General features: G+C 37.7%; 1 protein-coding gene across 4 annotated transcripts in view; it reads right to left on the bottom strand.

Moving 5' to 3' along the window:
• Positions 1 to 224: 224 nt before the first annotated feature.
• The window catches only part of ORC3 (origin recognition complex subunit 3), a 63,326-nt gene continuing 49,423 nt past the window's right edge, over positions 225 to 14,127 (bottom strand). For 2 of the 4 annotated variants that reach the window (XM_058734669.1, XM_058734672.1), the window contains 7 exons: positions 12,337 to 12,470; positions 9,995 to 10,074; positions 8,749 to 8,849; positions 3,824 to 3,965; positions 1,981 to 2,097; positions 1,167 to 1,246; positions 225 to 614 (listed from right to left, as the gene is read on the bottom strand). In XM_058734669.1, the coding sequence (XP_058590652.1) occupies positions 509 to 614; positions 1,167 to 1,246; positions 1,981 to 2,097; positions 3,824 to 3,965; positions 8,749 to 8,849; positions 9,995 to 10,074; positions 12,337 to 12,470 (760 nt within the window). In that variant the 3' untranslated portion in view covers positions 225 to 508. Of the gene's footprint in view, positions 622 to 1,166; positions 1,247 to 1,980; positions 2,098 to 3,823; positions 3,966 to 8,748; positions 8,850 to 9,994; positions 10,075 to 12,336; positions 12,471 to 14,127 lie in introns of all 4 variants that reach the window. The other 2 variants (XM_058734671.1, XM_058734670.1) reach the window with 2 other exon arrangements.

Genomic DNA, 14,127 nt, shown 5'->3' with positions numbered 1-14,127 from the left:
AATATTTACTGTATTTAAGCATAAAGCCAAAGAGCTTGGGATTTAAAATTTTTTCAGACTAAAGGAAATGGGGCAGCAGAGGCAGTTTTAGAACCTATAGTCACTAGGAGAAATAAACCTGTAGAATATTCATTTTACTTACTACACAATTTACTAAAGGGAGGAATGCCAGTTCAAGAAACTGAGGGAGCAGTAATGAATACTATTAAACAAACTGCAAAGAATTTATACTCCTGGATAAAGGAATTTATTACATTTATAAACTATGTGTGCTCAAGAACATTTATAGTTTAGAAATGACTGAAAACTGCAGTGATAATGTGCGAGAGGTTTTAGTTAAAATGTAAGCATATCATTTGTTGGATTCTAAAGTACTCCAAAGGTATTTTGATATATTCCTGTTTGGGGTGAGCAGTCTATTTGTGGTGAAGCATCACACAAGGATTATACATTTCTCGCCAACAGTCTCATGGTGGTTTATAAATATGACTGGTGTCCTTTTTGCTTTCTAGCAGCCTCCCCATGTTAGCCTTGCCACATGGTCAGTCTTCTGTTTGGTAGGTTTTATAAATCCTAAAAGTTCTAGTTCGGAAACAGCTCTAATAAATCGAGCACTGGAGGCTGCGGCTAAGGAAATTTGCCATATTTTTTGACAAAAAGGTTAAAATCTCAATGTTAAAACATCAGTTGTTAAACTGAAGTAAAGTTCAAATATCTATTCCTAAATTAAACCGTAATCCTTACTGGAAAACATTAAATGTAATTAGAATCCACTGTCGACAAGACATGAATGGTAAAGTTCACGTCTTTACCATTCTTTAGAATTACTAATTCTAATTTTTCTTACAGTCTGAAAATTGCTTCCCCTTCAACTTCTAATAGTACATCATCGATCACCTTAGAAAAACATAATTACATTGACAGTTATGGGACATTTTTGCTAAATTCGGGAGTATGACCTTGATACAAGTTTGGGATTTGGTCTCATTTTAAACTTGGAATAAGTGTTTAGAAACAAGTTATTCTGGGATGGTATGGTTAATATTAACAAGTAATGTTGTCTGGGGCACATCTTTATAAATCTCTAAAATAAGTCTGGAGAAACTATAGGCTTATACGCCATGTAAACCTGGACATTGTAGAACTGGTTTTTAAAAAAAGGATACTGGATAATTTCATTCCTTTCTTCTGAGGTTATAGAATTTGCATCCATTTTTTCAGCAGCTGTCACAACTGTTGCAAAAGCCTTTTGAGAGACAAGACAGAAGAAAATAAAAATCTCTATCACTGCCAAGTATCTTTTATTGCATTTGATGACTGTATGAAGCCAGGTCAAGTACTGCTGCTGATAGCTGGCACATTTTTGAAATATTGCACCAAATTTCAGATTCTTAAAACTAATCTTCTTAGAAGGTGCCAATCATGCATATTTTTAAATGGTGACATCTGTTAAATAGGGCCTCTGACAGAGTTAACTTTGTAATGCTCTTCTGAGGATGGAAAGAAGTTATCTATCTTAGTAACAACAGTCGTCGGTTGCCTTGCCAAGCATTCCTTGTACTTCCTGATTGCTACATCTGTTGTATAGCTATTCCAATATTTTTTTTGTTTTATGTGATAAGGGAAACACTAGTTAATAATACACTTCTGTGGTAACAGAACCAACCTAAACTGTTTAGCTCCTGCTTACTGTTAACTGTAGGGGTAGGTCACATACTTATTTTGACCTGGCACACTCACAAAATTCACTTGGTTGAGGTGTGGAATCAGAGTGCACGGGACTTGGAGTGGGACCGTTGAATGACCTGCTTATCTGGAGGAGATTTTGCAATATGAGGGGATTTACGCTTTCCAAACAAAAGAACAGGGCATTAAAAAAATGAAAGACGAGTTCCAAAGTACCAAAAGTATTAAAACCCCAGGAGAATGGTCACGGATGGTGAGGCAAATATACAGCTTGCTCTTTTCCCCCTGACCTACCTCTGACCAGTCCACAAGGTTGATTAGCCTGCTACACTCGAGGTGCAGTTTATATGCTATGCAGATGTCCGGGGCGACATTTGGAATGCAGCCTTCTTCACTTTTCAGTGCTTCATTCTAAAAACAACAGTAAACTAAGATGTCTGCCTTTTAGAAATGATTAGGAACACAAGCAGCCATTAATGAACCCTCAAACTAAATTCAGTAAGCCAGTACATGGGAGTCTTTGGTTTCCTTTATTTAGTGAGCTGCATTTACTAACAGTTACTTAGCTCTTGTTTTGGATTAGGTCTTCATCATCATCCCCTTACCTCCTAGTCACTGGAAGAATAATCAGGATCAGAAAACAAGTGTATTTTTCATTTTAATCATACATTATTATTTTCAGAGACCCTAATGCATTTCTATTTTCCATAAAAAGTTTATGGACTTTCTTGGGATTTTCAATAAAATGCCACTTCTAACACTTGTAATTATAGCAATAATTATTCTCTATTAATACCAACATACCACTACCAGAGTTGTAAGTTACTTCTCAAAAAGCTGTCAAACACTGCAGATCCTAACTAACTCCTACAAAAACCATCTTTTCTAACTTGTTTGAAATCTATAGTTCTTACTGAGACAATCTCTCACACATACATACACATGGAGGTTGTAATATATATCCTCCCCAAAGACTCTTAAAATCATACCAGATCTCTACTGTGACCTACCACTGAAGAGAAATTTTAATTTGTGTTTTATATAGTAAAAATATTTTGTGCTTTAAATATGAAATATTCAAGCTCCCCACTACCACCATCATTGAAAACCACTGATTTCTATCTTCCTACTCAGTATTCTCTTGTAATGCTTAGCATTCTAGCTTGAGTGCCATTTTGGGATCGAAAACCAGTAAAGTGGAACATTCTTCATAGATTTTTATGAAATTATTTCTTAAATATCTTTTGGGCCAAGATTTCTAGGTGTTTAGCTGAGTTCAAAACAAATGAATGTATTAGCAAATTGTCAACAGATTATTTCATGTATACATAAACTTACTGAAATGTTTAAAATGATGGCTTCATCTGAAGTTTTTAGAACTCTGAACTGTACTGAACTCTGTTTAAAAAACTTTTTTTTTTTTTTTTTTTTAAGTTTCTTTTGTGAGAGAGCATGTGTTTGAGCAGGGGAGCAGCAGAGAGAGAGAGAGAGAGAGAGAATCCCAAGCAGGCTCCGTGCTGTCAGTGCAGAGCCCGACGCAGGGCTTGATCCCACAAACTGTGACATCATGATCTCAGCAGATGTCAAGAGTCAGATGCTCAACCAACTGTGCCACCCAGGTGCCCCAAGAAAAGCTTCTTGGAGCTAGCAAATATGTCTGGATTTTAGGAGTTTCATCCCTGCCAGATTATTGGCCATCCTCTATACTCAGCTCTTGAGATACTCTCTCGGAGTAGATCTTTCTTTGATTGAAAATCCCAAACTATTTATTTCTTTTATCAGAAACAAACCATCTGGATCTTTTAAATACTGTTTGATCCATGATCTGATGTTATGTCTGTAGGAAACATTTATTTTCACAAGAGTAGTAGCATTATACTCTGGTGTCTTCATGCCTGTGATCTGGCATTTTACCACATGAAGGAGAAGATAATTACACACAATCGAAAGTTGGCAGCATTATTCACTGGCTTAGAAAATGCCCTCTAAAGTCTAAAGAATTTTTTTACACCTAAAAGAGGTATAATCCTGCGCTACCAACTCCCCATTTATTAGGACTGCAAATTTACAATATTTTTGTGGTAAATGAAGCCTGGGGTCTGAATCAAACTTTCAGAGTAACAAATAGGCTTTTTACCTTGAGATAATAATAAGGATTGTTGAGTGCAGTGTGGAGGGCGATTCTGGGAGCAGCGTTCAGGTGCGCACGCAGGGTGTGGGCAGCACTGAAGTACATCACCTCGTGCAGAGGCTGTGTCTCTGGAGGCAGAAGGTATTCTCTGAAACAGCCAAAGGGAGGTAGGTATCTGCTTTTAGATAAGCACAGGTTTATTTTCAGTGTAACATTTTGTCAGTCCTCTGGAAGACTGAGCAACTTACTTAAAAAGCAAAATCAAGAACCAAAAACAAATGAAACAAAAGCCAAATATAATAGTACAGGTTCACTCAGAATTGTACCTTTTTCATACAATATTTTTTAAAACTTTCAGACTCATTAGAGTTTAAGAAACTGTATTTCAGTTCTGATTTAAACTTTTAGGAACAAATGTACCTAAGTTACATTTCTGCTCAAAAGCTTTATGATACCTTACAGTATTAAAGAATACTTTCTTGAAGTAATTGTTGAGAAAACCAAGATAGCTACACTCCTTACCACAGCAGACCTGTAACTCCTGGCAGGGTTTACAACACAGGCCTCAGACAGACCTGGATTTAAGAAGTTAGGAAATTCTTTTGGGAACATGGAAAATTTTTTGAAGTTTCATAGAAATGATACGTGGGAGGTTTTTATATGTTAGAATTAAATTTTACTTTAAAAGACAGAAAAGGCTAAATTTTAGCTTCAGAATATTAGAAAACAAGCCAACTGTTCATCACTAAAATTTCAATTAGAAAAACCACTGAAACTTGTGTTTTTTCTCTTATTTATGAACTACATGACAAACCAATTTTAATGAAATTTGAACTTAGGAAATAAAGCATTAAAAAGTTCACTTTCAATGTCTAATGAGCCTATCAGCTTGCCTGTGCCCTGACAGTGACATCACTCTTGAGTGGCCTGGAGGGTAGCAAATTGGAAGGGAGAAACCTTGGCAAACACAACGCAAGGGTAAGAGTAGTAAGTCACTAACTTGTTTAAAGTAGTTCATTCACATGCCTTCATAAAGATTCAGGGGACTTAGTCCTGTCCCGGGCTTTAAATATTTTAGCCACATGACAGATTTGTGTCAGTTCACCAAGTGCAGGCAGAAAAAGCAGCTGCCTCAGCCTCGCCACCAGAGAAATTACGCTCTTCTTCCCCGTGTCCTGGCTGTCTCCCCTCTTGGGACAAAATCCCTCTACACCTGCTCCACCTGTGTGGTCAGTAGCTTTAAGGAAAAGAGGACATGGAGGTATTAACCATGCACATCACCTCTCCTCATCTTAAGAAAGCTCCTGGCCCCCTGCTCATTCCACTTGTAGATGCTGCTCCTTCCCCAGAGTTCGTCAGAAGAAAACCCACTGGCAAAGTCTAGGATTTTGTTTTTTTTTTGTTTTTTGTTTTTTTAAATTTTTTAACGTTTATTTATTTTTGAGACAGAGAGAGACAGAGCATGAATGGGGGAAGGTCAGAGAGAGAGAGAGGAGACACAGAATCTGAAACAGGCTCCAGGCTCTGAGCGGTCAGCACAGAGCCCGACGCGGGGCTCGAACTCATGGACCATGAGATCATGACCTGAGCCGAAGTCGGACGCTTAACCGACTGAGCCACCCAGGCGCCCCCAAAGTCTAGGATTTTGAATTGGCGCTAAGGATCAGCATTCTGTACCTTAAGTACTGCTAACCTCTTACTCAAGGTTAAATTAGCTGTAGCCTCTGGCATAGGTTTTGTAACATCAACTGCCTCCCCAGCTGGCTGGCTACCCAGTTTGTAATCAGCTCTTCCTGCACCAACCTCAGGCTGTCTCTCCCCAATCATTATAATGACTGTCATTAAAAGACCCTGTTGGGGCACATGAAAAGATGTTCAACGTCGCTCCTCATCAGGGAAATACAAATCAAAACCACACTCAGATACCACCTCACACCAGTCAGAGTGGCCAAAATGAAGAAATCAGGAGACTATAGATGCTGGAGAGGATGTGGAGAGACGGGAACCCTCTTGCACTGTTGGTGGGAATGCAAATTGGTGCAGCCGCTCTGGAAAGCAGTGTGGAGGTTCCTCAGAAAATTAAAAATAGACCTACCCTATGACCCAGCAATAGCACTGCTAGGAATTTATCCAAGGGATACAGGAGTACTGATGCATAGGGGCACTTGTACCCCAATGTTTATAGCAGCACTCTCAACAATCGCCAAATTATGGAAAGAGCCTAAATGTCCATCAACTGATGAATGGATAAAGAAATTGTGGTTTATATACACAATGGAATACTACGTGGCAATGAGAAAGAATGAAATATGGCCTTTTGTAGCAACGTGGATGGAACTGGAGAGTGTGATGCTAAGTGAAATAAGCCATACAGAGAAAGACAGATACCATATGGTTTCACTCTTATGTGGATCCTGAGAAACGTAACAGAAACCCATGGGGGAGGGGAAGGGAAAAAAAAAAAAAAAAAAAGAGGTTAGAGTGGGAGAGAGCCAAAGCATAAGAGACTGTTAAAAACTGAGAACAAACTGAGGGTTGATGGGGGGTGGGAGGGAGGGCAGGGTGGGTGATGGGTATTGAGGAGGGCACCTTTTGGGATGAGCACTGGGTGTTGTATGGAAACCAATTTGACAGTAAATTTCATATATTAAAAAATAAATAAATAAATAAATAAATAAATTAAAAAAAAAAAAAAAAAAAAGACCCTGTTGGAAGTCCCTGCTATGAAGTAAGGACTGGAAATCAAACAAGGCAACCAGACAGAGTCAATTTCAGAAAAAAACTATTATCTCACATTTTTCATTTTTACTCCTCTCCCTTTTTAACATCTTTACATTTATTTAATGTTTAGAAATTCAGGTAATTCCCAAGGCAAAAGGCCTATGTGGATACCCTCAAAGAACCTCCATCAGAGGCAAAATAAAATATATGCCTGTATTTTGTTTACACTGGGCTGCTACATTAGTTGAACAACAACAGTGACAAAACATCATCGTACATTAGGATTTCTGTCCAACTGCAAATGTGGAGATTAGCATAGAAGCATACTTCTGCAGCTTATTTGCTGGGAGAAGCAGAGGTCACAAACAAAAGAGGTGGTTTTGTGGGAACTGATAGGACCACTTAGTGTCAACAAGGGCTACAAAGTTGAAGTTTGTATTCTGGTGAAAACAGTAACTCAGAAAGTAGTACTTATAATTCTCAGTAGTTTCATCAAGAGCTGCTCAAGGTAAACTGAGAACCCTGTCTCTCAAAGTCTATTGCTTATATTTATCTTTAACAAACATCTTTTCTCCAGGACTCCAAACTCTGTTCAAACATCTGTGATGTGGTCTCCTTGGAGACTGTATGGAGAAATGGAGAGGGACTTTTGATGGATGTCAGTAGACTAGGACTGTGTGACCATCCAGAAGTCCTAGCTTCACTCTGGGCTTTAGGTGCCACATGACTCCTCAGATCCCTTTTAGTTCTAACATGCTACAATCCTAATCTCTTCCTGCCTGGGATAGTCAATTTTGATAAAGACAGTAAATCCTAGTATGGATAATTTTGTGATTTCACAACACAGCACAATTCAATCATGCTCAACTTTATTTCGGTAACCGCTCAGAAAGGTAAAAAGTCAGACATAATTAGGTCAAAGATCACAAAAGAGGAATAGCTGTTTGATTTCAAAGCCTACAATTTGGGATTTGTAGGAACTCAGAAAGGAACCTGGCATTTAGCCTACAATTATGTTAAAATACACTACATTTTTTAGCAATAACAATGGCCACAGGTTGGTAAAGGAAAGGAGCCAGAAACTTGGGGCAAAAACTACAGAACAGGAAAGCCCAGTAGTGCAAGGTTAACAGGAGGGCAAGGTTAACTAAAGTTCTAAAAGGTCAATTCCGGCCAGCAGGTCAATTCGATGTTGCATTGCATCACTGTTACATGACACATTTCTTACTTTAACCTATCTTTTGTCACACTTGGTTGATCATTTGGACCTCTTGCATGACATTAGTAATTTCTCCCTAATGATTAGCAACAATGGCTCCCACACTGTCCTGGAAAATGGAACTTTTCACTTTGAAGAAGGACAGGTCATTTATCAGAAAACTACTCTGCCTTCAGTAACTGAGCTGTTCTTTTTGGCACTTGATTATATTCAGTGCCTAGCCTGCTGTTTGAACTGCCATTAAAATACCGAATAAGCAATGATAAATAACAGCTTTTTCCTATTTTTTAACTATTAAATCATTTTCGTTTTCACACTTCTCTTTTTTTTTTTTTTTTTCCCTTATAGCATGTCCCAATTGCCTGAAAGGCGGCTTAGGTGGGAAATCCTACACAGCTACATAAAATTGGCTTTTGGGAAATCTATGAATCAGAATGATCTGGGTTTCCCAAAAAGAAATAATCTTAAAATATAGGCTAATGGACTTCTAAATTACATTTCTCAACATGAATCTAGTGCTGATAATAAGTTGCACTGGTATTCTTTAGAATTAGAAGCGCCTTACTCTGGATAAAAGAGGGCATTATGGCTAGCTGGCTGTGTCTTCTGGGCTTGGCCTAGACCCATCATACTCCCAGCACAGGCAGAGCAAGGATACAGTGCAATGCAAACATTCTGTTGTTAGGGTAAAAAACACTCAGCTTTCTATTTTCACACCCCACTCCTCCAACCCCAGCCTAATGAACTAGATAGATCAAATTTAAATCTGTGTTCTTGAACTGGCAGTAAAGGAATGAACTAGTCCTTTGATGAGACATCTTAATAAGGATGGAAGATGAATCAAAATTACAATTCTAAGCTAGATGAAGGGGCCTGAAAAGCATAAAGCCTAATCTAGGAGAAAGTGCCCTGGATTGGCTATGGACAGCTATCACCCCAGTGTTATTGGGAAAATAGCCTGATTTTTAGCTCTTAAGAGCAACAGACTCACCTCACCAGACTGTCAATGAAGTTGACAACTTTTTCTCTGAGTGCTTCAAACCTGGTCTGCTTCTTACTGGTTCTTCTTAATTCCTTCATTTCCAATAAGGACTATGGATGAAAGAACATATTTTTTCTGGTGATTCTGCAACAGAAAACTCAGAGGGGAGCTCTAGGTCCACAGACAGAATGTGCACAGAAAGAGCAAGATCAATGCGGGTTGCGTTTATTTTTTATTTTTAAGGTCTGCAAAGAATCTCTCCTCCCAAGTGTTTTGCTTCAAATATATATCAAGTTTATTTCAGGGAAAAAGAAAAAGAGCAGTTCACTTCATTGCTATTATACGGTAGAGTGCTCACAATCCACAACCCATTGGTTCATTTAAGAAAAGGATTTATATGGGGTGAGCCTGGGTGGCTCAGTCGATTAAGCAGCCGACTTTGGCTCCGGTCATGATCCCATGGTTTATGGGTTCGAGCTCCACATCGGGCTCTGCGCTGACAGCTCAGAGCCTGGAGCCTGCTTCAGATTCTGTGTCTCCCTCTCTCTCTGCACCCTTGACTAGCTTGTGCATGTGCGCTCAATCTCTCCCTCCCCCGCCTAAATAAATAAATAAACTTAAAAAAATTTTTCTTAAAAAAGAAAAGGACTTACAAGTAGGAGGAAAAAAATCCTTACACTTTGGCCATGAGAATAAATTCAATGTGTTCTGCCTTGCTTTGATTGAAAGTTTACATTTATCATAACTTGGTATCATGATACAAAGAAATGTTCTTTACTTTGACAACCAAGATCCTAAAGTTAGAATTAACTGACAAAGATTATGTTGGGTGTACTGTGGCTCAGTTCCTGCTCTCTACTGAATATGCATTAAAAAGTCAAGTCCCTAAAATTAATAGGTTAGGTTCTTATGGATTTCTGCTTGATCAAACAAAAAGTCAAATGCATCAGATAAATAATCAGATACCTTTTTGCAACAAATGTTCCCATTTTTTCCTTACTGCTGGTTAATTCCTATTCTAAGCCTGAAGGAACATTTTCCACCTATGTTGGCTAGTAAATTCCAGACTTTGTAAATAGAGAATGAGGATGGCAGCGGATCAGATAAACAGGATGTTCAATTTATAAGTGTGTTACAAAATCTGCTTTGTTCCTGATTGTGGATGAAAAATAAAAACAAAAACACAGGCAGAGCTAATCTAGAGCACACACTAAAAAAACGAGTGTTGCAAGATGCAGTTGGAAGGAAAATTTACCTTCTGAAGATGATAAAGGTCTGTCTTCTGAAGCCCCTTTGACTGTAGCCCTGAAGTATCTTCTTCTTCTTTGGCTTCTGCTTTTTAATATAAAACCAATATACAGCAACTAGGGTAAATCCATTCCAGTCAAAAGAACAAATATTTCTAGAACTCCACGGGAAATAAAGTGCACCAAAGGGAACAGAAAACTGTAGCTGGTGAAAGGTGTAGTTGTGCTTCTGGAGAGCATGAGGCTCTAAAACAACCCTCTTCCTAGTGTAAGGCAGGTTTTAGGAATTTCACATTCACATGGCTTATTTGAACTAAATCTAAGACAAGAGGATGTGGCTGCAGAATCTGCACTGTTCTAAAAGAATAAATTTCTTCTTAGCTATGGATAATTCTTCATTCAAGAAAAATATAATTTAAGGTTAAATATCTAATAAATTCTTTGTGCCATTTCATTAGCAAGTAGCAGAGCCTTGAAAACCTGATCTGACACTGTGACCCTACAAATGTAATTTTAAACCCAGACTATAAAACATAGTTAAGGAACCAGAGATAGCATATAGTCAAATATCTCTACTTGTCTAATGTGTGTGTGTGTGTGTGTGTGTGTGTGTGTGTGTGTGTGTGTTGGGAAGGGGGGGGGGGTGTTAATTTTACTTTATTATTAACAGAGTATCACTTCTGAGAATAGACATTACAGATATTTCTTTACAGTGGTTTTACTTCAACTCGTAAAATTCTTTATCTTCAGAATGTTAATCATCTTAATCTCCAAACTTCCCATTTCAAAAAGCTGCATTCCTTTATTATTTAGTATATCACAATTTATTTCACCAGCTTATGTTAATTGTTATATCAAGTTTTATTTTACAAAATAAAAACTGAGTCCAATTTTTTAAAAGATTGTAATTTACCTACTTATATATATTAAGTCTTTTACCTTATTTATGTCCTTAAGGGTGTCCCCTCACTGTCCCAATAACCACAGTTAAGGGGCATTTAAATTATGAATGAATGAACAAAAGCAATGAGCTGGCTTATGAGAGGGGAGCTGGAACCTGGGTGCTAGCACTAGCTAGCTGTGGGATCTGGAGGAAGTACATTCTCTTCCTGGGCTTTAGTCTGTTTGTAACTGAACTCAATGATTTCTACACTAATCTCCAGTCCTTTAAAATATGATTTGAAAAATGGTTCAGCTCATGCTACAGTGCAAAAGAGCAATGCCTACACACAGCCTGAAGCGAACCCTCTTAGTACTGTACTTCCTCGTGCTGGCTGCTCATGTCCCTCCAGCCAAGGAAACTTTCTCTTCATCTTCCACTGACCTAGCATGGCAGCTGTGGACAGATATGGAGGGATCTCAGCAAAAGCAGTTTCCTTTAATCCAAAGGATTTTCAAGACAAAGGAACACTTGCCAAACGTAGAAAGGATTGACAGACATTCCAAGTGTGAAGTATTTTCATCATGCCACGTCCAATCTATGTGCTTAAATACCATGCTGCCTCATTCCCTCAACCTCCCAAAGTAAAATTTCCCTAAGTAGGGGAAAATAAAGGGTCCATACTCTTTGTTTGTTTTACCAAGAATACCATACTTTAGTGCTAGAATGAGAGCAAGAGAAGAGCCCATGAAAAGTTAACGATCAGTATCAATCCATGGTGCCCCTGGAAAACACAGAGAAGTCCTGCTGCATCATAACATGGCTACTTATACACAATCAGGCATCGCAGCATTCAGCAAATATAAATGGCCGTGTGGCGTTCAGGCAAAATCAAGGAAATTACAACACTTCAACATGGGAATGCCAGGCTGCCTCAGTTCATTTAGGACTGAAAGATTATAGCTTTTATAAATCAGATTAAAGCAAACCTCATGCATATTTTGGTAATCAGCATACCAATGAGCCTCATTTTTGTGAAAGTGGTTCACAGCTATTAATTCTTCAGGCTTACAAATGATTTATGCAGTGTTTTTGAAATCTAAAAGAACTTGATGAAATGCTTAAGAAAAAACATCTAAAAGGAGTCCTTAATTATGATGCCCTGCTACTCTCTCCAATCTTTTTGATTTTTTTTTTTTTTTAAGGTAAATGTAAGTCCTCTAAGCTGTCCATCTGGAAAGAATTTTTTTTTCCTGACCATTTGATGATCTTCATTGTTTAAACCAAATCTGGAAGAGAACCACCTGTCTTATTTGTGATTGTCAGGATATGATATTCTGAGGGTTGGTATGCTGACTGCCCATGAACTACTTTATCTCTTTATCTCCCAAACATCAGAAAATGGGGTTTTCCATGTTATTTTATTTAAATTTCATAGCCAGTACAATTGGCAAGATGCTATATTCTCACCATCAAGACTCTGAAACTGGGCCAGAAACTCCTCTATTCTCTTTGCTGTGCTCCCAAGCTGCTTTTCAGAAGAGGACTTAAAAACCTTGAAACATTTCTGAAGTATGGTCATCAGTTCATCCTTTGCCAACATCCTAGAATATAATCAGTGACAGGAGACATACTGTAATGGGAAAATTAATATACTTAACACTCTGTATATTAAATGTTTCTGGTCAGAAAAAGATGGTATAAATTCTTCACTAGTAGCTACCAAATTTGGGGGGAGAGATTTTCCTCAATGTATGTGACATTTCAGAAGTATTTAGAAAAGTTCTCATAATAAAGCTCAACTCGCAAATGTACAAAGCTCCAGGCTCACAGCCTGATTGCAGCACTTACTAGGTTTGTAGTACACAGCAAGTTACCAAACCACTCTGACCCTGGGTTTCCCGGTCTATGAAATGGAAATAAGAATTCACATATTTCACAGGTTAGATGGAGGCTTAAAAATTAAATGAGGAGATGCATTTGAAGACTCTAGCCCAATGCTTACCACACAGTAGGTAGGCATTTAAGGTTAGTGTCCCTTTGCTTCAGATCTGAGACAGAAATGTCTGCTGAAGATACAACACTTAAACTAAATGAAAGCTTATTTGAAAGGACCAAAAAAATATCATAATCATTTCTCTAATTATTACCATCTTAGCTATATTTTAACATATTCTATGGGCTTTATAAACATCAGTCATTAAATCCACTAAATTTTTTTAAAAGGTAAACAATTCTGTGTGTTTTATATAGCACAGGTGGAATGGTTATATAATGCATTCAAGGCCACAGAAGAAATCTGTTAGAACACAGATCTTCTAAAAATTAGGATCCCATTCTCAGAACACTTACTTATAGGATCTCTCTACTAAGATCATATTCAGTAACAGAATGAAATGGAATTAGGTCAATATTAGTAATTATTAAGTGCCATGACACAAGTATAAAAATTATTTTCAGCAAATGGACCTAAAAACTGAAGACTACTATGATTAAAAGTTCTTGTATTAATCATGAAGGACTCAGACAAATCCAAAATATAGGCTATTCTGCAAGATAACTACCTTATGTTTGACATTTTTCATAATAAAAAATCTGGGAAAGATACTAACATTACTAAGACAGAAAAAAGATATAAAGCTAAGTAGACTAAGACTACTGAGCAATTAAGCTGGTTACTTCAACTAAATTTAAACCCCAACCAAAAAATAAAGAATTGTCATACAACCGATAAATACAGAAACTGGTAGGAGTGGACAAAAGTAAACTTTTGCCTAGAAAAAGTATAAGATCTTCCTCCTTCTATAACAATAATTATCTGAAGTATTAGTAGTCTTTTTCTGTGAATGAAAGGCAGCTAGAGGTCAAAGAAAATTAAACCAACACATTTAATTCTTGATTACATTTGACATTACTTAAAATGTCTGACTTTCTATTGCCCAGATGAAGTTAAACTTAAAAGAGTTAAACTCAAAGTCAGATACATTTGAACAATCTGTTATACCTGACAAACGTTAGCCCTATTCAAATAGCCACGACCAGCATCTCCAGGGTCCGGGGAAACACTGACAATGGCTTGCTTGCAGGGCAGAAGCTGGTAACTCACATCAGCAGCACCCTGAGAAAAAGCGTACCAGGCTGCAGGCAGCCCTTCTGGGCATCTATCTGCAGCTTACAAAACTGAGTATTGAGAGAGACAAAGCCCTGCCTATTATTGACTTTCAGGATATAAGGAAAAAAAATGTCATTATGTCATATAAT

Source organism: Neofelis nebulosa, chromosome 6, assembly GCF_028018385.1.
Source record: "Neofelis nebulosa isolate mNeoNeb1 chromosome 6, mNeoNeb1.pri, whole genome shotgun sequence".
In the NCBI taxonomy this organism is placed as follows: Eukaryota; Metazoa; Chordata; class Mammalia; order Carnivora; family Felidae; genus Neofelis; species Neofelis nebulosa.
The sequence above is the reverse complement of the archived record's forward strand: the minus strand, read 5'-3'. Positions and strand labels throughout refer to the sequence as shown.